General features: G+C 39.1%; 1 protein-coding gene across 1 annotated transcript in view; it reads right to left on the reverse strand.

Annotated features, from left to right (window-relative positions):
* Positions 1 to 23,550, reverse strand: part of gstcd (glutathione S-transferase, C-terminal domain containing) — an 80,336-nt gene that overhangs the window by 1,717 nt on the left and 55,069 nt on the right. Inside the window, exons 8-10 of the mRNA XM_084715241.1 lie at positions 14,249 to 14,382; positions 7,416 to 7,446; positions 2,580 to 2,649 (exon numbers count right to left, since the gene is read on the reverse strand). Of these exons, the coding sequence (XP_084571367.1) occupies positions 2,580 to 2,649; positions 7,416 to 7,446; positions 14,249 to 14,382 (235 nt within the window). The remainder of the gene's footprint in view (positions 1 to 2,579; positions 2,650 to 7,415; positions 7,447 to 14,248; positions 14,383 to 23,550) is intronic.

Below are 23,550 nucleotides of genomic sequence, written 5' to 3' on the forward strand. Positions count from 1 at the left end.
TGAAGAAATTTAATTAAGCGTAACAAGTGTACGCTCTGGCAAAATAGAAGTTATCACTACATTGACGCGTTTGATTCAAGTGAATAATTTCCAGTGAGAAATATGCCGTCTTCTTTTAGGAGCACGTCGTTACATGATGCAAAGACAGTCGAGTAAAACTCAATACGGGCTACGGTGCTTCAAACATGGATGTTGCTGCAAAAAGCTACAAAATCTTACACATGGCTGCTTCACACACATCTCTAAATCATCAGCACAGAAGACTGACAGACAGAATCACTTTTTCAAGTTGGCACCCAGGATTAGAGTCATCAATTCAGTATCCAAACAGATGTGAAATATGATCACAATCTCCCCTTCTGTTACTAACTTATAATCTTGAATAATGGCCAGAAAAGAACATCACGATGTCACAGTTAAGTTGACCTTCAACATTTTGGATATAAAATGTCACAACTCAGTCGTTTTGTCTTGAAATTTTGTCATAATATTGTTATGAATTCCCGAGTTATGGCCAAAAACATGTTTTCTGAGGCAACGGTGACCAGCAGTCACCAAATTATAACCAGTTCATTCTTGAGTCAGAGTGGCTGTTTGTTCCAGATTTAATCAAACTGTTCCTGAGATATAATGTTCACAAGAGTGGGACCGACGGACAGCCACAAATATTCTACTGAACTGTGACAATATATACCACGATATTACGTGATTAATTATTTTATTTTGATATTTTTATTTCAGGTTATGAAGGGACTGCGACTGACTGTTGCATTGTCTTGTATTTTGTTTAGTTGTACATAATTTCAACATTCACTGATAAAGACAGTTCATGCCAATTTATTGTGACTGCTAAGGTCATGACCATTACTTTTATTTCACTTTAAGAAGGAAAGCAGAAGCACTTGAAGTTAAAAGGCAAGATGAATTTTCTATGAACAAAAATGCTGGACACATAAGAGTTATTACTTAATAAAGGCCTTTTTTCAAGTTATCATTTTTCTTTGTTTTTTTAATACTGTGCTAAATATTGTATTGTGGACTTTTTATAGTGGTATTATCATATCAAGAGTTTCTGGTATCATTACATCCGTACTATCCACAGGGCATGAAGGAGTCGCTGGATGGTTTGATAAGAATGAAAATGATGTGAATCGTATGATACGAGCTTGGCAGTCAGATTTTTGGACTGCGTCAGACAGTACTCTACACCACCACCATCTAAACACCAAACAAGGGAATATCTTTTGGAAGAAGAGTGTTAATCCCTCCAGTAAATTTCCGGAGACATGTAGAATCAATGCCAAGACGTGCTGAAGCTGTTCTGGCAACTCGCGATGGCAGCCGTGGTTTTTTTTTTTTTCATTTAATTTATCTCCCATCTGTGTGTGCTGGTGATGCTGATGCATCCATACGAATATCAACATATCAACTTGTCAGTCAGGCTCTAATGAAGCAGCATTCGTTGTATTTCTACTGTACTGGTTTACATATTGTAGGTGTCCCTGATATTCATTATATATCCTGTATGCGCCTGACATCTGTGTGCATCAATACCCAACAGAAGCCATTTATTCATGAACACCTTCACGCTGATTATCACGCTTTTCTCTTAGCATTTCTTTTAAAAAACAGACTTCAGATGTATTATGCAGTTTAGCAGGTTGGGAGCAGGTGGCAGACACAGTTAATGCGAGCTTTGGTCTGCCATGCTGCCTGCACGGGCACAGTAACACTGGCAGGCTCCGGAGAGATGAGATCAAACATAGTTAGAAAATGTAAGAGGGAGAGGTTGAGCCCCGTTAACTGATACAGTGTAGAGCAGAAACCTCCGTGACAGGTGGTGTCAGGTACATATGAAAGGGCTTCAGACTGACAAGGCATTGGGGAGCCTCCACAGATTCAGAGGGGGAGCTTTGATAAGCTGGAGAACTATCAGGGTGAAGAGAGTCCTCAACATAATGAAACACTGTACGGTGAAGCTCCAGCACGGGCCTGAAGGTTTCACACTGACAAAACACTTCCCTCCGAGTCTGACAACCCTGATCTGGCAGCTGTTCGCTGCAGCTGTTTTGTCACATTGAAGAAACCCACGCATTAACATTTTTCACTCTTCTCAAAAGTCTAGACTTTCCTGAAGAAGTAGAGCAGAGGGGTGAGGTCACAGAGCAAAGAAATTTCAGAAAACACATCGGCAGACACTGAGATAACTGTTTAAAAACAACAACCTGCACGACAGGCAGACGTCAAACCAGACTTGTGATTCTGAGCACCTCTGGAAAAATGTGCCTGATAAATTTCTTTGTCACCTCCATAGTTTCAACACCATCACCAAAAAACAAAAAACAAAAAATGGTGCTGAGGTGGATTAGTAAGGATGACTCTACACCTGCAATGTCATTATGAGAAATGATATTTTCCAGGCTCTGGAAAAGGTAACGTGGTCAGAGGAGTGAGGTGTCTAAATGTTAATGTATGTATGGCTGTATGTTCCTCAAATGCCAAAAAACAATAAATATAACGTTAACAAAGTGGAGAAGTGGGTGAATGTCCATGTGTATGGAGATCAGTGTAAACAGTACCTATAAGACGCCTCTCAGGAGGGAGCTGGACAGCAGTTTGGTCTGCAAAGCGACAGAGGATCATGTGTTCCTGAAACAAAGACAGACGATCAGTACAGGAACTGCTCATTGCAGGTAAAATTAACACTAACATTAAAGCTCTGGATGATATCTATCAAGTTGATTAAAGAATTTCACAGATTGATTTTTTTTTAATAATGTGCCATGCAGTAAAACTAACACTATTTGCATGCACATACACACATTTGTTTAATCTTTCTATTCATCCCTTCTTTTTTCCCACGTCTGCTTATCCTGGTCACAGCTGTGGAGAGGCGGGCTTGGGTCTATCTCAGCATGCACTGGCCGAGAGGCAGGAAAACATTCTCAACAGATCACTAGTTTATCAGGAGGCAAAACATTCAGCCCAGTATCTCTGCAGTTTGCGAGACAGTCACAAAATATAATCAATAGGGTTGTGTGCATGTACACAAACTGTCCATTTCTTTTGGGGGGAGAATTTAAGTGCAGGGAGGAGGACAGCTTTGATGGGTGGGTCAATCAAAGGTTCACTTCCAGCGTGACAACAACCATTAATGACTGTTTTAGGAGAACTATTACTTTAACTCAAATCATGGTCACTTCCTAAACTACCCAAACTGCATCTGTCATCTGACGATGCATATTTATTATTGCTAACTTGATCGTGGAAAGAGAACGTGTCCATGTAGACTATTTCAGGAACTGCTGTGAGACTGTGTTGAAATATTCTGCGTAGGAACTCAGACCAAACATTTGTTGATGTCTTCTTTTTCCACTCTAGCAGCACATCAGTGTCAGTCAGTCAACCACTTTGGTCCAGGCTGAAAAATCTCAACAACTATTGGATGCATTTCTATAATATATTGTACAGATATAGGATAAATAATACTGACTTTGGTGATCCCTTATTAAAATATATCTGGATGGATTGCCAGGAAATACGTGGCTTTTGACGTCATGTCACTCTCAAGTCATTCTTTCAATTTGCCCAACACTTAAGTTTATGATCTACAACTAATGAAAGTCCCATAAGACTCAGGAGCACTTTGTGTTTAGTGCTAATCAGCAAGTGTTGATGAATGTGTGCCAATGAGGACCATGACATTTATCTTTAAAAAAATAACAGGAGAGGAGAGTGGAGTCAGTGAGTTAATCCAGATTTTATTCAGCAGCGTCCACTCATTCATCATTTACCAGAGTGGATTTCCTTAATGGTTGATAAACTGTTGAAATCCTTCCCCAAGTTACTTTAAATTTTTTAAATATATGTGTTCATCTGTAACCTGACAAGAACAAAATGCAGCCACTGTAGCAGCAACTGAAGATTAAAATATGGATCAACCAGAACCAAGACATAATTTACTCATGGATTTCAGATCCTAAATCATAGTCTGACCCAGTAATGATTCTGGTTCAAACTGACTGTACATTTTTAGACACCTGTTTTACATTTAAAAATGTTCCTCAACAGCTTCCCCGAGTTTCCCTCATTTCAGGTTTGGTACGTTTTTACTTAACCCGCTCTCTGAAACAGGCCCCACTTTACAGTACGTCAGACTACCTGACCAGATTTATGACGTTAAAAAAACATCAGAAAATACAATTACTGCCTCTTGTTTATACGCCACCGCTCACCACTCACATTACAGTTTACATCCATATCTGTCCAGACGAGATGTAGTGAAGACCTTAAAGGAATTGAATAAACTGTATTTTATGGGGAAAAATGGAAGTTATCAATATATTGACATGTATGATTCCAGTGAATAATTTCCAGTGAGAAACATGTTGTCTTTACTTTGAGACCATTTTCACAGAGGAGCACAGGGAACTGATAGAGAGCTGAACGTTATGATGTCACAGTTGGGTTGACCTTTTGGATATAAAATGTCATCACTTCATCATTTCATCATATTATGTGTGTGTGTGTGTGTGTGTGAAATTTCTAAATGACCACCTGAGTCCAGGTGAGCATTTATACCAACTGTGAAGAAATTCCATCCTGAGATGCCACGTTCACAAGACTGGGGCAGATGTGAGGTCATAGTGACCTCGTCTTTTGACCACCAAGATTAATCATTTTATCTTTAAGTCAGAGACGATATTTGCACCAAATCTGAAGAAGGTGTTTCTGAGATATTGCGTTCACCAGAATGGGGCGGACATGAGGTCACAGTGACGGCTGACACCGGCGCAGAGGCATAAAAAAGAAAGCAAACATTACGGAAGAACCTCATTTGCACGGTAATCTTCATATCAAGCATTGTATGATCCTAAAATTACCTTCATAAAACCATCCAGGTACGGCCAGATCAGCCTTGGTTTTTTATTTCCACCTGAAGGACAAGTTTTTCTGTCCTGTTTTTACTTCGCTAAGGTTCATGGAACAAGTAAATCGGGGAAGCGGCTAGTGGTCTCCATCCTGCTCCTCCGGTGCTTTAATTGATTCCATTCTTCACGGCGCTGTGTCGGGCTGAGTGCAAGGCTGCAGAGCAGGTGCTTAAAGTTAGCGCTGAGCACCAATATCTCACACCATTAGCCCCTTATTCCAGCGACTCACCATTTGTCAGACTGCTGTCATTCTGTTTAACTACTGTAGTTCAGAAAAGACAACGACGGTTCTGCTATAAAGCGATGCAATGCATTTTTTATTTCTGTCAGCTGGGGCAGAGACACGAAAAGAAAAGGTTGGGTTTTGTACACAGAGTCCAGATGAAAATAAAATAAAACTAAACATGGCTGTAGAGAGAAAAACTATAAGTGGAGACAGAGGAGGTTTGGGTTTAAAAGGGTAGATAATGAGTCCTCTGGTTTAAATAGAATATAGATTTCTCCCTCTGGGTGGCTACACGTTTACATTCTCATTTCCAGACTGAACATGTGGAAATTTAATTTCTTTTCCTCATGGTTTTTTTTTAGACAACATTAGAAAAAACAACTTGCTATCACAGAACACTAGAACTGCCAACTTTCTTGTAAGCAATATATAATCTTCTGTGCCTCTTATGCCACGTCTCTAAAAACTCAGTTTCTCCTAGTGCACAAAAGAAAAGAAGTTAGAGGTGGTCCGATGTTGTGACATGTCAACTCTTGAGGTTGCCATGGCTAGGACCTGCAGCAACTTTTGCACAGATTCTCCCCGGGGGCACTGACAGGCCCCATACATCATCGCGGGATGGGCCCTCCCGGAGTACAGTGCTGTGTCTGTGCTGAGCGATAAGGAATTGAGAGACTGGAGGGTGTGAGCCTCCCTCTTGTAACTGCCAGAGGAATCTTTGTTCCAGAGACATTTGAGAGGCAAGAGATCTCATTCGTTTTATTTTACTGCCCCATATAATGAGTAAAATTCAATAAGAAATACACATGCTTAAAAAAAATCTTACTAATGCTAAGCAAAATAAAATCAATTAGTTTGTAATTTTGGTACTTCCAAATTACAAAAGCAGTCAGTTGTATTTGCTCTTTGAATTCAAACTCAGTCTAGATGTAACATAAGTACAGATTAAAGGGATAGTTCAGATTTTTTTAATTGTGGTTGCATGAGGTACTTATTCATAGTCAGTGTATTACCTACTGTACAATAGATGAGGAAGCAGCAGCTGATGTAGGAAGCTAAGCTGTGTCCTGCTGTGGACGGGGTCGGCAGCAAAAAGTATTCAGCCACCTAAAAAAACAGGTCCACCTAAAAATGCATGCTATATTTTTTTTTCACTGCTTTAACTTGCCATCAGACAAAAATATCGCTATCTCCTGAACCACCAGACTTCTTGGGTGAAATCAGTAATTTTACCTGCCAGAACATGGGAGGCGTTGGTCTGTAGTTGCCTCAAAAATAACACAACTCATAATACAAGCTAATTACGTCAGATAGGTTAGCTAGCATAATCAGACATCCCTCACTCTGAAACATGATAGCAACTGATTTACACACTGTAATAACCACCAAATATAACGTCAAAACCAAAATGATCTTAATAAAAATCCCCTCCTTCTTCCTTTTAACTGACTCACGTATGACTCACTGTGACTTTGCCTGGGAAAATGTAAACACCAGCTCGTTTCATCTGATTTCAACGAGAATCAGACGTGACAGGCATTAAAAATAACTATAGTGAAAAAGGCAATCCACCCACTAATGGTCTTGTTTGCTTTTGTAATCATATAGAAGCGCCAGCATTAAACTGAGACTGTTTCATAATCAGTTAAAAACTCCTTGTAGTGTATTTTACGACTTTGAACACAGAGACATTTTTAGTTTTAATTGTGCAACACAGTGTGAAACTAACTAGTAGTTACTAAGACCTTAGAGAAGACTTCATTCACAAACTTAGCAGTGGATTTACAAATAACTACTGCAACTGAAGTCCAGCTGGGTCTCTGCTTCTCAATTTGTTCCTCATTTGTCTGAAACTCTTCTAGCTGCTGTGTTTGCTGTGTGTCGACACTTTCACCTTTCACTGGGTCACTGCACTCGGGTCCGGGCATGTAAAACTATAACTTTTAAACTAAACGCCTCTGATTTCATTATACTTCCGTTGATGCAGCAGCATTTTAATGAAGAAGTAATTAGCGAGGAGAAAAACTTGTCTCATTGTGCAGTAACGGAATAAGTTAAGGCCTTAATGAACATGACATTTTAAAATAAGTCCTGACCCATGAAGACATCTTCCGATCTGAATAAAGTGAACTCAATCTGAAACACAATCCTTGTAAAAAGTGAGTGGTTGTAATTCAGTCCGTGGTGCTTGATATTTTGCCTGAGTGCAAATGAATAATACATAGAATAGAGGGATGTAATCACATTTAAAAACATACCTTATAAGCCAGAGTCTCTTGGAACTTTTTGCTGTAAAAAAGGAAAAAACAGAAGATATTTAGGTGTTAAAGTGCAGTGATTAAGATGTGAGAGTAAAATGTTACATGAGATTTTTCTCTTAGGGAAAATCACTTCATTAACCAACGAGGAAAATACATGTCCAACTAAATCGAACACATCAGTCGTCTATGGGAATAATATTTATAAAAACGAGGCTTTTGCTATGTCATGGGAACAAAGCCGGCTAGTTTGTGATGGATAAACCAAGTCAGATCATCACTGAAGCTAATTAAAGATCAACACGAAGAGGGTCAGGGGTGAGAGGCCAGTCAGGTCACATGGAGAGAAGTCTTCCAAGTTTAACTCGAACCGTCTGAGCCTTAATGAAATGGGCAGTTTAGTTTCACAGCTCATAAAAAGCTGTGAACTGCCTGGAATGTCTACACCTGCAGAATATCCACATGAGTACCTGGAACATGACCTGGGGGGGAAAACAGTAAAAGTAGCAGGACGAAGATTGACACAGTCAGGTGCGTAGGCCCCTCGCATTATACTGCACGACTGCCCTGCAGAAACATGGCTTCTTGTTGTCCATTACAGCTGCGAAGGTTTTTTTTGTCTTTCTTAAATATTTTATGAGGAGTCAGAAGGGGCGAAGTGTCAAGTTAGCAAAAGTGGGGAAAAGAAAAAAAAAGTATTAAAAAAAAAAAAAAAAACTCCTAAATATTTATACCAAACACTGACAGTCTTCCCCAAGGCACAATTTAGGAATTTTTGGGGTCAATTATTCCAGGGTCACAAAAAAAAAAAAAGAAAAAGAAAAAATAATTCCCTATTTTTTGCCAAGAACCCCTTAAAAACACATATCATAGCACCTAGAACATAGAACCAGAGAACAGTTCAACTACTACCAAATCAGTGCGTGATAATGTTAAAGTCCTGGTAACCATAGCAACAAATATGCTTCATTCTGCATTTCTAGTGGTGGTGAAATTAACCTCTTGTTACTTAAACAAGACAGCAAGACAGAAGTGTGTGATTGAATGCTGTTTTTGTTCTTGCGGCACAAGTTAATTCTGAGAGGCATCTTCAGCCAGGTTTCCCTCCTAAATTTTAGCCGAATTTCGAGGTAATCAGCAAAAGAAAATGCCAGTTAATGTCAGAACTTATTTGGAAAAAGTGCTCTCTTATCCTATTAAAGTGTATTAACTCTTATTTTAATAAGGAAAAACCACCCCAAGCAGCGTAAAAACTTTTTTGTGAAATTGCTTTTTTTTTTTTTAAATCTTGCCATTTCCATCAAGCTTTAATAACGCACATAAAAATGTGTTGACGCAAACACAGCTTCTGTCACTGTTGGTTTTTGGCATGCAGCTGCTGTGCTTCAGGCTTCCTCTAAACAGTCTGCTATGCTGTGCTATGCTGTCATATACCTCTTCTTACCAATATAGTGATTTTTACTGACATATGACACAGGAAGTCATGATACTGTGCTCAACTTTAACAGCTGCTTGCTCTGTGCCACTCTTGTCTGAACAATGTAGTCTGAATGCTGTCTAGCTGCTGAGTTAGCTGTGTGTGTTTCCAGGCAATTCATATACACATTGTTTATTTACTTATTAAGTCTTTCCTCGCTAAGTAACTCTTTAAGTTTTCATAGTTCAACACAGTTTCTACTGGTACTCACTGATTTGAAGCTGGCTCATAGATACTAAGAGCTCAGAAAAGACTTTGCACAAACTCGGGAGTGGCTTTGCAAACAGCCACTGCAACTAAACTCCAGCTGTTTCTCTGCTTCTCAATTTGCTCCTCATTTGTCTGAACATTTTTCAGAATTTCTTCTGGCTGCTGTGCTTGCTGGGTGTTGATGAGCGCGGTATGAGAAAGCACTTTCACCTTTCACGGGGTGACTGCATTCTGGTTCAGGCAAGTAAAACTATAACTTTTTTAACCTAAACGCCTCTGAATCCATCAATCCATCCGTTTTTTTTTAAATAGTATTTTTAGCCTCTTATTAAATGAATAGCTTTAGATAGGCAGGAAAGCAGTGTACAGTTGTGGACAGGGTCAGCAGCAAAGAGTATTTCAACCACCTAAAGACTCAGTAAGTTTAAGTTTTCACTATATTTAGAATATTATCACCACTTAACTTTACCTGCAGACAGCATTTTCCAGCAGGAAACCAGACTCCTTCGGCAACAAAAGTAATTTTACCTCCCAGACCATGAGAGTTGCTGGTCCACCGCTGCCTGGATCATTAGTTTGTTTGTGTTATTGTGTGACGTTGATGTTTTAAACGGTTAGTTTGGATTCACTGAAGTCGCAGAAAAACACAAACAAACAAATGATCGAGGCAGGGGTAGACCAGTAACTCCCCTGTTCTCCGACGTAAAATGTTTTTGCTGATGTAGTCTGATTTCCTGTTGGAAAAGGCTGCCTACAGGCAACATTAAGAGGTGAAACTATTCTAAATATTGTGTACACTTAAACTAATATTGATTTCTTTAGATGAGCCTTTCATTAGGTGGCTAAAATACGTTTTGCAGCTGACCATGTCCATAGCAGTACATTACTTACCATGCCAATCATTTACTGTAGGTAATACACAAACTACGGATAAGTACCTCACACAACCTCACTTCAAAAAATCTAAAACATTAAAGAAAGTCATGACCCATGAAGGCATCTTTTGAAGAGCATATAGTTTCATACCAGCAGCTGAAGGCCACTCTTGTTTGAGTCTTAGTGTTATGCCTCTTTGACTGGTGGTATGTTGCTGCTGTTCAACCCTACTGCTACTAGTCAAAAAAACTACAGGGCACTTTAAGTTTATTGAAAACTACAAAAAACCTACAACATTTTTTACCAACAGATTGTTTAGTAAAGACATAAAGAAGCATTCATACAATAACTGAGTAAATACAGAAACAACACTGTATAACAGGCAGTCTGCGACTACAGTTGCAACCCGAGATCATGCACGAACAAAATTTCTTGCATTTTTCTGTTCCAAAACAGAAACTAAGGTCCAAAAAGCAGCCAACACTAGCTTTGAATTAAAGAGTGCATGGAGCAATGATTAAAAAAAGGAACATGCAGAGAGAGCTGGAGGTGACTCAGATTCAGGTGAGCCGGGACTCTGCACTGAGACCTGACAGCTGAATTGAAAAATAATTTTCACTCACGGCATGTTGCTTCTGCATATTTGGACAGTTCCTCAAAAAGAAAAAAAAAAACCTCCTACAATGTGATATCCTCAATCATAGATAAAATAATTACGAAGAAAACGATGGGCAGCAACTAAATCAGAAAATACAGAATCACAATTTAGGATTTCATCCCTGGCTGGAACATACTTGGCAGAACTTATTTTGCACTGCTGCCTGTCTTGGACAGAACTCCACTGAAAAAGAAAATTTTAATCTCAGTGGGACTCTTCATGGTTAAACAGAGTTTAAATAAAGAAAGAAAGTAACACCTGCAAACGTTCTTCGTTCCAGCAAAAGTTTAAGAATGACAACCTTTTTTGATCCCACTTGGATTGAAAAAATGGAAATCACACCCATATTTATTAGTCAGATACTTCGGTCAGCTGATTTAACAGGTAGATATTGGCCAATCACAGCTATACTGGTCTATATTGGTATCAGCATATATGTTGTCCAGTATGTGCCAATATATATTTTTTTTGACAGGACATAATGCAGTTTGCTTTATTTTTTATAGGCAGTATTTCATGTATATTTGATCCCTTTTTTCTGTGACCTGATGTAATTTTGGACAATAAGGTTTATTTATCAAACTGTAAAAAATCCTGCCTCCACATTTGAGGGCTCATGACACTATCAGCCGATATATAATTATTGTAATTTTTTTCTTTGTCACAAATGTCATTATTGGCCCCAATATTTATACATCTTGCACCTCAATACAAGCTCTACAATGGCAGGTCTGGATAACCAGCTAAACAACTCAGGGTGGTAAACATTCAAAAACCATGAACAATTCAACATATTACCTAGAAAATGGTTCATAGAAAGAAACAGTAAAACAAAAACAAATCATCATCCAATATATCAGAATCTACATGAGCTGTGTTCAAAAATATACTGTATTAAATAGGAGGGAAGAGATGAAATCTTAAATTCCTATATAGAAAATGGGTATCAACAGCCCTTTATAAAAGGTTAGCCAGAACACATAACAACGACAACCTGTTGTATTTATAAAACAAATATATATATTTTTTTTACAAGTGAGTGTCACGGTCAAGAGCACATAAAGTGAAAGCCATCATGAGCTATCTTTTTTTATCATAGAGGAGACATTTGATCTCATACTCTTCATTTAGACCTCTAGGTAAGAATCTGGAGAGTGAAAATATGAAAACTTTTTCTTTGGAGTGTGTTTTAAATCGCCTCCTCCTCACAGAGCTATAACATGCTCGATGCTGACCTGACCTTTACAAAGATCCAAGTGGGATAGAAAAGGTGTCATTATTAAGCTTTCTTTGGCAAGGAGAAAGTGTGCAGGTGTTACTTTTTTCCTTCGACGCTGTTTTCTGCCTTTTTGCACCTATGTGGCGTGCGCACGTAACCGCTCGCCCTCCACCCCGATCCGCCGTAATGCTAAAATTATAACTGTGCCGGTAATTACACTGAGTATCTCCACCGTAAGTTTCCACTGATCACAGTCTCACAGTTGCTACAGCAGCAATCCTACACAACAGCAGTTTGTTTTGAAGCCTTCAAAGTGTTTTTAGTGGCGTTCCACCTTGTTATGACTCTTAGGCATTACACTGCCATTAGTTAGCAGAGTGCTGCTATAGCGACAAGGTCAACAACATTACAGTAAAGCCTCTCACTTCTCCTCCTCTGCTGTTGTTTGTTTCTTTCTTCTCTATTTCACCCACATCACATGTTAGTGTACAAACATTAACTGAAAATTGAGTTATTTATTCTCTATAACACAATGCACACTCAACAAAAATATAAATGCAACACCTCTTGCACACAAAAGGTTTATTTCTCTCAAAATTTTGCTCACAAATTGTTAAAATCCATATTGCTGAGCACTTCTCCTGACAGGTGTGACATATAGAGATGCCAAATAAACAGCATGATTATTGCACCGATGTGTCTTGGACAGAAAGGTCACTCTAAAATGTGCAGAATTATCTTGGAAAAGGCACTGGACTGCGGTTATTTCACATAGAGATACAAATACCAATTTTTCTCCAGGAGGGCAAAAAGTCACGACCCGCCTTCCTCTGCCTCTGATTGGCTAGAACGTGTTGCCTTCATTGGGTGGGTTGGTTAAGTTTAGGCATGAGGAGTGATTGGTTAGGGTTAGGGTAAGATGTCAGGCCAAGCCAATCAGAGGCAGGTCATGACTTTGCCCTCCTGGAGAAAAACTGGTATCTGTAGCTCTATGTGAAATAGCCATAGTTCAGTGCCTAGTAATTGTCTTTTTGAGATAAAACTGCACATTTTTAGAGTGGCCTTTTACTGTCACCAGTCGATGGTCAGGTTGGCCGATTAGACGAATATATCGGCTATCAGAGACGGGCCGAGTCCAGTGCCAATTGCCTTTTTGGGCTGATTTTTGTCATTTTATTTTGATAATTTAATGGTCTGCAGAGTAAGAGCTGCTGCTCAGCGACACACTCTCATTCAGTGGCACAGTACACACCCACTCAACCGGATGAGGAGTGCGCTGACCTGGAGGAGGACTGAGAGAAAAGCAGCCTGTAGATACAGACTATTTTCACATATAATGCGGTGAATTAAGGATTTATTTTGACCAAAACAAAGTTACTGATTGTCTTGCCTTAGTTCGGTAAAAGGGAGAAACTTAGACTCAGAAGGTGTATGGCTGCTTAATAAGGTCTAACAAAGAAGGTATAGGGGTAAGAAAGTCTTATTCTGCAGGCTAGAAAAACTCACGATTGGTGGGTTTGTTTTGTTCACTGGACGTAGCAGATGTATGTGGTGTACGTAAGTTTGCAAACTCGCTGTTCGCTCACATCTCCCAGCTGTGAGGTTTACCATTCTACCATTTGATTTATTTATGTTGAACATTCAAAAAACACAAATAAAGATTACAGCAATTATAAGTGTGCAAGAGCCTGAAAAGGAGGAAGAGGAAGCAAAGTGCTTGTCTAGATCTGGGACAAATATATCGGCAGTAACCGGTTTACGGGCTGATGGTGGCCGGTCCAGGATAACCCATCGACCTGTCAGGAGGATAGATTATCCTGGCAAAGGAGAAGCGCTCATTAACACTGATGAACAAAATTGTGAACAAAATTTGAAAGAAATAAATCTCTTGTGTGTACAGATGAAGTCTGAGATATTTTCAACTCATGAAAAACTGAAGAAAAAACAAAAGTGTTGCCTTTATATTTTTGTTGCGTGTATGATGTCTGTACCTCCAGCTGGATTTCGTTGTCACTCTGTAATATCCAATACAGCCTCTACATGGAGAACCGTACTGTCTGTTGCTGAGACACGGGGCTAAGATTGAAAAGGTGAGGGGCGGACCCTGTTGTGAGGGCTATGTGACAGCGCTGCCTCATACTGTCAGCAGTGATGATAAGAGACACGAGCTGAACAAAAGCAGCGATAAGAAATACAGAATGAGTGAATGAGAGAGAGAGTAACAATGAGCGTGAAGATGATGGAGAGCGAGAGCCCCGAAAGAGAGACTCACTGTGAGAGAATATAAGCAGCTATGCTAGCAGGGGTCGAACAAGAAAACAAGGTCAGAAACAACATTTGAAAAAGGAGAACTCCTGAGAGGTGACACTGGACTGAGCCGTGCAGGCACAAACCTCTTGGGGAAGCTGAACTTGATTGCGTTCTGGATGAAGCCGTAGCAACATGGACTGATGACGAAGGCGGCTCCTGCCTGGATGCAATGCTCCATCACCATGTCTGTCGCAACACCACACGCATGGAGGGCGACCTGAAGAGAAACAGAGATGAAAACAAAACGCAAGGCTTGTTTCTTTCACCGACAGAATCCTTTATTTCTCGAAAACCTTCTTTGTTGAAACAGCGAGACCAAAACAGAGCATTTGAAAGCATGCACTCAATGCCATTGATTAGTTTAGAATGGCGGTTGCTACTAAATACATCTATGCTCTCAAAGGTGCAGACCTGGCGAGTTAGAGCAAACAAAATATATTAGTGCTTTAGGAGTGAGGGCACGAATGCATCAGGATTCCCACTGAGTGGATAAATTGTGTGTGGTGATGAACACCTAGCTATGCATTAGTAATGCTGTGGTTATATATCAATTCACAGAAAGGGACTAAAAGAGACAAAACTACAGCCTGTCTGTATTCCAGCCGGCTCTTTACCCAATCCTCCTCCAAGAACACATTATGTTTTCTCAAAGGCGATGACTTTAATATCCAAAGTACAGTGGAAAAACAGATGATTTCCTCTCAAGCGTACATTGGCTAAATAGATTCTCTGTTAATGGTCCAAATAAAAAGCATTATCAACAAGTTGATGTGACAATAGCTACTCAAGCGCATTGAAATTAATCTTGTCCAGCTCAAGCAGCCACCTCTATTCTCGTCTTCCAGGAGGTTGTCACTTGGCGTCGGTGAGTCTGAGTCTGCAGCGTGTTGCCTTGACAGCGGGGCCACAGAGCAGAGGTTCAGAGCGGCGGTCAGGACACGGCTGTGCCAAGTTCGGCCGCAGCTCCAAAGATTAGGGAAGATGCAGACACTCTAAACATGGCCAGACACACTCATAAAGTCACTGAAATGTCAGAGGGGAACATTTCTCAGGGACCACAAGCCCTCACTGGAAGTCGCACGGCTGCAGCAATGTTTCAGCTCAAACTATGCAAGAATCCAGTGGTGTAAAGTGAAAATATAAAAAACTTTTTTACATTAAATTCCACCATTAATAAATGGAAAATTCATAGATAATTACATTTTTGTTTAGTATTAAAATTATTATTGTTATGTTAATTTTACTGTTAAACATTTAAAAGACGTTTATAAATGCTTTAAAAACATTTATTGGGGAGGTAAAGTTTCAGTTTCAGTTGCAACTTTACAACAAGCATCCAGATAACGTTTATAGACGAGAAGTTTTCACTCCAGTCTCTTCAAATACAGCTTCAAACTATGATGCTAGCTACCCCTCAGGGCTTCGTGGTCAAGTTAGCAATAATAAACTGCAATGTCCAGGTAGACTTTCAAAATAATGAATGGTTAAAATGGGTTAAAAAACATGGTACTAATTTCTCTTTGCTGATCAGCTAATGTGTGTCCTCCCTTTTGCTCCTCTCAATATTTTTCACATCCACCTCAGTGGATTAATGGTTTATTTCAACCCCAATCAGAGTTGGTGATTGTTGGAGATGAGTAAAGACATTTGTTTTGAGTTTTATTTTGTTTCTGTTGAGCTGGAATGAAGGTGACATGGTTAAAATTACAGTTTTGCCAACGGGGTCTGGTTTGTTTGGTAAGAGCAACAAGTCAGCTGTGTCTGGTTAAACAAAAAGTATCTTACTGTTTAAAAACAGTGGCAAAAACACACTTCAGTGGATGTACTTGGATGGTGTGTATGAGAAAAGAGTAAGGAGAAATTATGTTGTCAACGGCAGCAGTCTTCCTCAGCACTGGACTAGTTTTAATAGTTGTTGTCCCCAGTAGACACTTGGATACAAAATCACGGGAAAACTGGGTACGGGCTGAAAAATACAGAAGTTACCCACCAACATGGCAATGAAGCTCATCTTAGTTCGGTAAAAGAGAGAAACCTGAATTCTGGAAGTGTACGGTTATATTTTTATGTGTTATAATCAATAACATTCAGTAGAAATATTTAATTGTTTTATTTTGGACGTGTTGACTAAAGCAATGTAGCAGACTCGCCACTCACACACATCTCCCAGCTGAAAGTCGAGGACACACAAATACGTGTGCAAATACATCGACAACCGGTTGTTGAGCTGAAGGTAGCTGGTTGAAAGTTTTTTATCATGTCGCCCAGTGTTAGTTTGTAAAAATGTTTTCTAAAGGGTGAGAAATGCTCTACATAGGACTGTGGCGTCTTTGTTCATCAGCAAAGAACCATTTATTCCACCGCTGAAAGAGGCGCTTTGATTTTAACACAAAGTTACAAGGAGGCTTTGCACATGAAAGAATAAGTGAAATTGGGGAATTACCATCAATTACCTGCATGGCCTTGCATCTATTTGACACTTAATTTTCTAGCCTGCATTTATTCATGGCATCAGGGAAAAAACTTTGCTTATATTCTTCCAATAGCATGTCTCAGACTGCTGATTAGGGGGAGGAGTGCCTATCAAAGATTGCACGATGTTACATCCCCCACATCTAAAGCAAAAATAATTAACAAAGTAACACCATCACTCTTACCCAGCTACTTAATGTTGTACATTAGTCATGCTGTGGTAAATCCTAATTACATTTTATAACCTTTAGCCTTGATTTAACACAAACACAAAGCCACCCAACCAAAAGTAATGCACACAACTAAAACAAAACACATTCTGACATGTTTTGATAACTAATTATGCATTTCCAACTCTTGATTTAGAAAAAATCCTTGCTTTATCAACGCCAATGTTAGTTTCTTTTGTTTTTTGTCTGTTGAAGCAATATTGATAAAGCTATGTCCCAGCCCAATATGTCATGCAAGATACTGATTAAAAACGGATAATGGAAGGTGAAAATGAATGCAAGGCTGATTTCAAAATCCATCTCACAGACATGCAGTATTTCATACAAGCCCTGCTACACACACCTCTGCACAACCATTTCACCGGACGACAAAATCATAAATCAACAGGCAACAACCAAAAGACCAAGCGCCATTTATGAAGCTGTGCGCTTTATTAATCTGTCTTTTGGGAGGAGGAAAAGCTGGTTCTATCCGTGTCTTTCTCTCAATAATCACATCACAGAAATAATGAGGCTTCATTATTCACTCTTATTCAAGTAATTACATCCCTCTCTTGTCCTAACTGGGCCCGAGTCAGAACAAGTTCATGCAACACAGCTAACTAATACTCTACTTAATCAACACCCTTCTGCAGCACTGTGTTGTTAAAAGCTTCTGTGTCTTCCTATGATGTGTTGAAATTTTAAATGGTCTGTTTTGTTTGTTACACAGATTTCATTGTAATGTGACGTTTAAAGGTAAAGTTTGGATGATTTGAAGTGGAGCTGTATGACGTACTTATTGATAGTCAATATATAATTTACCTATAGTAGACAAACGCGCCAAAAATTTGGAGAAGCAGCAGGAGCACCGGTGTGGGAGGCTCAGTGTGCGCTATATTTAGAGTATTTTCACTGCTTTACCTCACTGCCAGACAGCCTCTTCTGAGGTGAAACTGCCATAATACAAAACACAGATTACTGGTCAACCACTGCCTCAATCAGTTAGTTCATTTGTGTAACTGTTTGACTTCAGTGTTGTAAAAGTTTAGTTCGGATTTTGCAAAGCCACACAAAAACACAAACAAACTAACTGATCGAGGCAACAGTAAACCAGCACCTCCATGTTCTGCAAGGTAGAATGACTGATTATGTAAAGAGAGTCTGGTTGAGTCAGAGATGATACCGTTTGGCTCATAAAATTCTTCATACAAGGCTGCCTGACAGCAAATAAATGTGAAAGCAGTGAAAATATTTAAAATACAGCATATTTTTCATACAGAGTTTTGTGGCTAAAATATTTGTAGTTAAAATATTTGTGGCTAAAATACACGGCAAGGATGAAACACTTAGTTATTGATCTGATGTTTCTCTGATTCTCATGGTTTGTGATTCAAAAAGTATTGCAATTCAATTACTGCAACTTTTGTTACCTTTTTTGACATGAGACAGTTGAAAAAGTTGAATCATACACTTCTAAAGACTCACATTTCCAAAAACAATGCACATCACGTCTGTCAGTCTCTCTGAGTTTTATTTCAGCAGTAGCATTGCTTTACTGTATTTAACGGTGACAAATAAAACACTTTCTGCAGTGCAGCATTTAACTGTTCCTGCTTATTATGCTAGTGCTATAAGAAAATAAGAAATAAATTAAGATGTGGACAAAATTAATAGAACTCCTGAAAACTGCACACAGCACAAATGTGTGCCTTCAAATATGAAAATGAACTGGAAACTTGTCCTTTCAAAACCCTTGACTGCATATAAAAGTAGTAAATAAAATGTCCAATAAAAAGGCTTAAAAAAATCTACACTCTCTGTACAATACTCTTCCCATTGAGTATTGAACAATAAATAAAATATGAAATATAAATATATGTGCTACCCTCTCCTGGCACGTAATGTCTCTTCGAGGTAGTAGCTGGGTTTCCTATTGGGAATTTTGAGTTTTGACCCTTTGAGGTTGCTGTAGCTGGTCAGTGTGGAGCTGAAGCCAGAGTAATAGATTAAGTTGAAAAACTGAAGACGTTTCTTTACTCCCACCACTACTAAAATATATTTTGTTGTTGACTCTATCAACAGCACAGCACAACTGCTTAGCTTTCTGCATTGGTGCTCCTGCTGTTTCACCTGCTGTAGGTAACAGACTGACTGTCAATAAGTACCTCATACAACTCCACTTCAAATAATCCAAACCATGCCTTTAATATCACCTAGCAATTCAAGACAAATAGAAAAACATCAGGTCCATCATCAATGAGAATTTTATATCATGTTGTGAGTCTATCGCACATGAGCCTTATTCTGTGTGTTTCTATAGTTATATAAAAACATGTTGCCGCTTATTTGTGTGGACCAGACTAGAAAGAGCGATTACATAGAATCAAAGAGTTGCTTTCCTTTCAAAGGTAAATGCGAAGTTCCATTTAACTGGAGATGAACACCCTAAAAGTATTCAAAACAAACAACCAAGAAAAAAAAAACTGCAATCCTTAAATACCATCAGCATTGGAATTATAGCCGGCATGCCATTATTGGAACTGATCAATACCCATTTCTACATAAGGCTTAAAGCCATACCAGCGAGCAATACCATTTTTCTTTACGCAAACATAAAGAAGTCAACTGAGAGAATCAATTGCAAACAATCCGACCCTTAAGCAGAACCAATAAAGGACCTGGATCCAATACAATCCAAATCAACTTCAAGCTCCACAGCGTTTCTGCCTGCGAGGTCTGTCGGCTCAATGTTATCTGACAGGAGAGGGAATAAAAACACTGTACACTTAGGACACTAAGCAGACAGCCAGCCTCTACATACTACATCGTATGTAGAGGCTGGCTCTGATACCAGACTAACACCTGGTTGGGACACGCGACTGCAGACAGGAAGAGCCGACGCTGACTAAGAATAGGGACACCTCAACTTAATTAGCCTGATTAAATGAATGTGACTAAAAATGGGGACCATGTATTATACATAACAGGATTAAAATGAGTGTGATGGCTGGTGGCTCCTGCAGGTAGGAATATCTGTCATGCAGGAGGAAGCTAAGCCAAGGCAACAGCTGAGGCTGCATAAATGTTGAGGTAAGAATCTCACCCAGTGCAGAAAAAGGACAAATTTAAGCACCTGTTTCATACATAAATCTAAACATTCATATATCCTGTGGAAGAATAAATCCATGTGTGCACATAAATGTTCCAGCTAGGCTAGAAAAAAAAAACAAAAAAAACAAAACACCCACATATTTTACAGAAGAATAATCTGTGCTGTTTGCTTCTTGCCAAGTGGAACGGGTCTCAGTGGAGTGACGATGCTGGAACAATAGCTACTGCTAATTACAGTAGGTACATATATATTCCTATTTGTCCCAGAGAGAGTTAAAGCGAGGCTACTAGAGCAGCTGGATATTTCTGGGCTATGACAAATGGCAGGAAAGATGGATCTCCCCAACATGTTTGGGGGGGAGACACACTGACCTGAGACACATAAATAACAACAATGATTAAGAGTGATGATGATAAAGATCCTATGGGAGAGTGAGCAGGAAAACAGAAATTCAGAGACTCTAAATAAGGTAAGAGAAATCCTCCTTTTCTAATCCCAAAGATCTGTTTTAGTCGGCTACTAGTCTCCTTGGTTTCTGTGTGACACCAGCCAGACTCACACAGCCCATAATTAACCACGGTTCAGGACCTATCTGCTCTACATCGATGGCAATTACCAGTTTGAAAAGTCAACATCTCCGTAGATGAAGGTGGGTGTCTTAAATAGGACTAGCAAGAGTTTTGACTCACAGCTGGCGGTTGCTACGCAGTGCTGAATTTTATTTATTTTTGCCTCATTAAGCATAGAGGTTGAAAGCCAATAAAATATTTATTGCATTGTTGCAGGTAGCTGTGCAGAATTAAACACATTTACTAAGCAGGACATTTAATCCTAAAGGGACAGTTCATCCCAAAATCAAAAATAGGCATATTTCATTTTACGTCCATCTAAATTGTGGAGGGGATCATGCAATCGCTTAGTGTGTGTGAGCGTGCCTGTGTGTGTGATGGTCTGCAGCTAATCTTGCATACTGGACTCATCAGCCTAAATTATTTTTTGCATGTTCATGACTGAAGGACCGCTGTGATTTACAATTTTTTGAAAAACCAGCCATGGAAAGAGGTGTTGAGTTTTTGGGTTATCCCTTTCTTGTGAATGCAGTATCTCAAGAAGGCCTTGAAGGAATTTCTTCAAACTTGGCACAAATGACCACCTGGACTCGAGGATGAGCCGATTAGATTTTGGCGGTCAGAGGTCAAGTTCCCTGTGACCTCATGTCCATCCCACTCTCATGTATGCTATATCTCAGAAACACTTGGTTTCTTCAAACTTGGTACAAATGTCAACTTGGACTCAGGGATCTAATCATAATCTAATAATAACTTCACACATGTCTAATAGGACGCTAGCAGTGATGGAGAGTAACCATTTCAAAATAACAAGTCATATGCAATTAAATTACAAAATAAATGTAATTATAATGCATTATAGTCAATGAGGAAAAAAGTATTTATAATGGAACCAGGTTGCCCTCGTTGCTTAAAGCACAGAAAAATACACTTGAAAAACTCAACAACAATGTAGAAATGCAGAGGAAAGAGTGAACTGGGAAAAGTGTGAAGACTCGTTGCCAAAATATTGAGAGTTATACTCTTACAAAAATCATCTTTGGACAGGAAAGAGTAAATTTTTGGAGAGAGTTGATAATAAAAGTAAAAATGTTTGCCACTGCCAGCCATTTCAAGTTTTATGCAGGCAACTTGGCCATGTTATCCTTTTACCTCTTGAATCACCACTCATTTTTTATACCAACATCTCTGCCAAGACTGCAGTTCTGCCTGCTCGTGTTCATTAAAGGAACAGTTCACCTCGAAATCAAAAATACATGTTTTTCCTCTTACCTGTAGTACCATTTGTCCATCTATTGTTTTCGTGTGTGTTGCTGAGTTTTGGAGGTCTTGGCTGTAGAGAGGTCTGCCTTCTTTTCAGTATAAAAAAACTAGATGGTGCTAAGCTTATGTTGCTCAGAGGGAAAAACAAACAAACCAACCACAAAACCATGACTCAATTAAAATCCTCGCTCTGAGCAGCAGTATGAGCCATTTTCTTCCTGTTGAACTACACTTAGCCGTATCACTGCGCAGAAGGACGTGTGCATCTACTCAAGGACGAGAGGCTTGTGAAATAGTCAGTGACCCCACAATTTTTTCTAAGTCAAAGTGAAGCACTTTTCAATCATTGTCATGGTGCATTTTCAAGCTTTTCCAGCACCTTACAGCTGTGGTAAATGAATTAATTATTTTATAGACATATATATTCTCAAAATAATTAGGCCTTATTTCATTTCGTCCCCATAACAACCAAAATAAAGATTCATGATAGCATTCTACAGAAGGGTGACAAATTAAAGGAAAACACACAAAGTTTCACATTTCAAAGTGTATCACCTGTCTGTATGTAGACTTGGTCTCCTATATAACCTGGCTTTCAATAATATCCTTTTCTTTCTTTTTCTTTTTCGAGCCACCTCTCATTGAAACAGCAACTGCCAAGCAGTTTGTCATCTGTTATTCTCCCACTTACTGTTTCATCAGAGGGCACACATCAGCAAAGACTGACAGGTCACACTAAGTGTAGCCACACAGGCAAAGGGGCAAGTGAGGCTCAAGCAGAGTCGTCCTCATTTTGTTCAAAAGGTGAAATCAATCAGGCGCTCTCTGACTTATTTTATTTCTTTTTCTAAAAAGCTAACTCTTCAATCAGAGGGTGATTCATTGTGAAAATAATGCAGTTATAATTTAATTTTTGAGCCATTTATTAAAAATCCAAGCACTTTCTAATCCTTGAAAACATTACTTCAGTGTTTTCAAGGACTTTCAGCACTTGTAGGAGCCCTGAACGTTAATGGCGTCGTCTTCGACTGAGCTGTAACTTCTCATCCATGAATAGATGCAGGCTGCCCTCTGTGTGGTGATACTGTTAGCATTTGGTAAAAGAAAATAGTTCCTACAGACTGTTCACATCAAAGTCTGTGGATTATCTTGAGTGATCAGGTCACAATTTCTGTAAAGAAACGTTGCCGATGAGTCGGAATGTATTTTTTTGGTACTTTGAGCACCACAAGCTGAGTGTCGTCGATTTCCATTATATTTGAGGAAAAGCAGACATCTCTACGACTGATATCTCCAAAACTCAACAACTCACACCAAAACAATCTACATGCACAAATAACAGCACAGGTAAGAGAAAAATGATGTATTTTTGATTTTGGCACGAACGCTCCCTTTATGAACACAAACAGGCAGAACTGCAGTCTTGGCAGTGATACTGGTATAAAAATGTGTGATGAATCAAGAAGTAAAAGGATAACATGGCCAAATGTTGCCTGCATAAAACATGAAATGGCTGGCAGTGGCAACCACTTTTACTTTTATTACCAACTCTTTCCAAAAAATAAACTCTTTCCTATCCAAAGGTGACTCTTAAAGACTTTAGTAAGAGCATAATTCTCCATATTTTGGCAACAAGTTTTTGAAAGCAAACCAAAAGCATCTTCGGATAGCAGAGTTTTGCAGTAAACAAGAACAAACAGACAAGTGAGCCATTAATATTCCTCATTGAAAATATCCTTTAACCCTTTGTCCTTCAT

Source organism: Lutjanus erythropterus, chromosome 3 (assembly GCF_056507025.1).
Source record: "Lutjanus erythropterus isolate fLutEry1 chromosome 3, fLutEry1.hap2, whole genome shotgun sequence".
NCBI lineage: Eukaryota > Metazoa > Chordata > Actinopteri > Lutjaniformes > Lutjanidae > Lutjanus > Lutjanus erythropterus.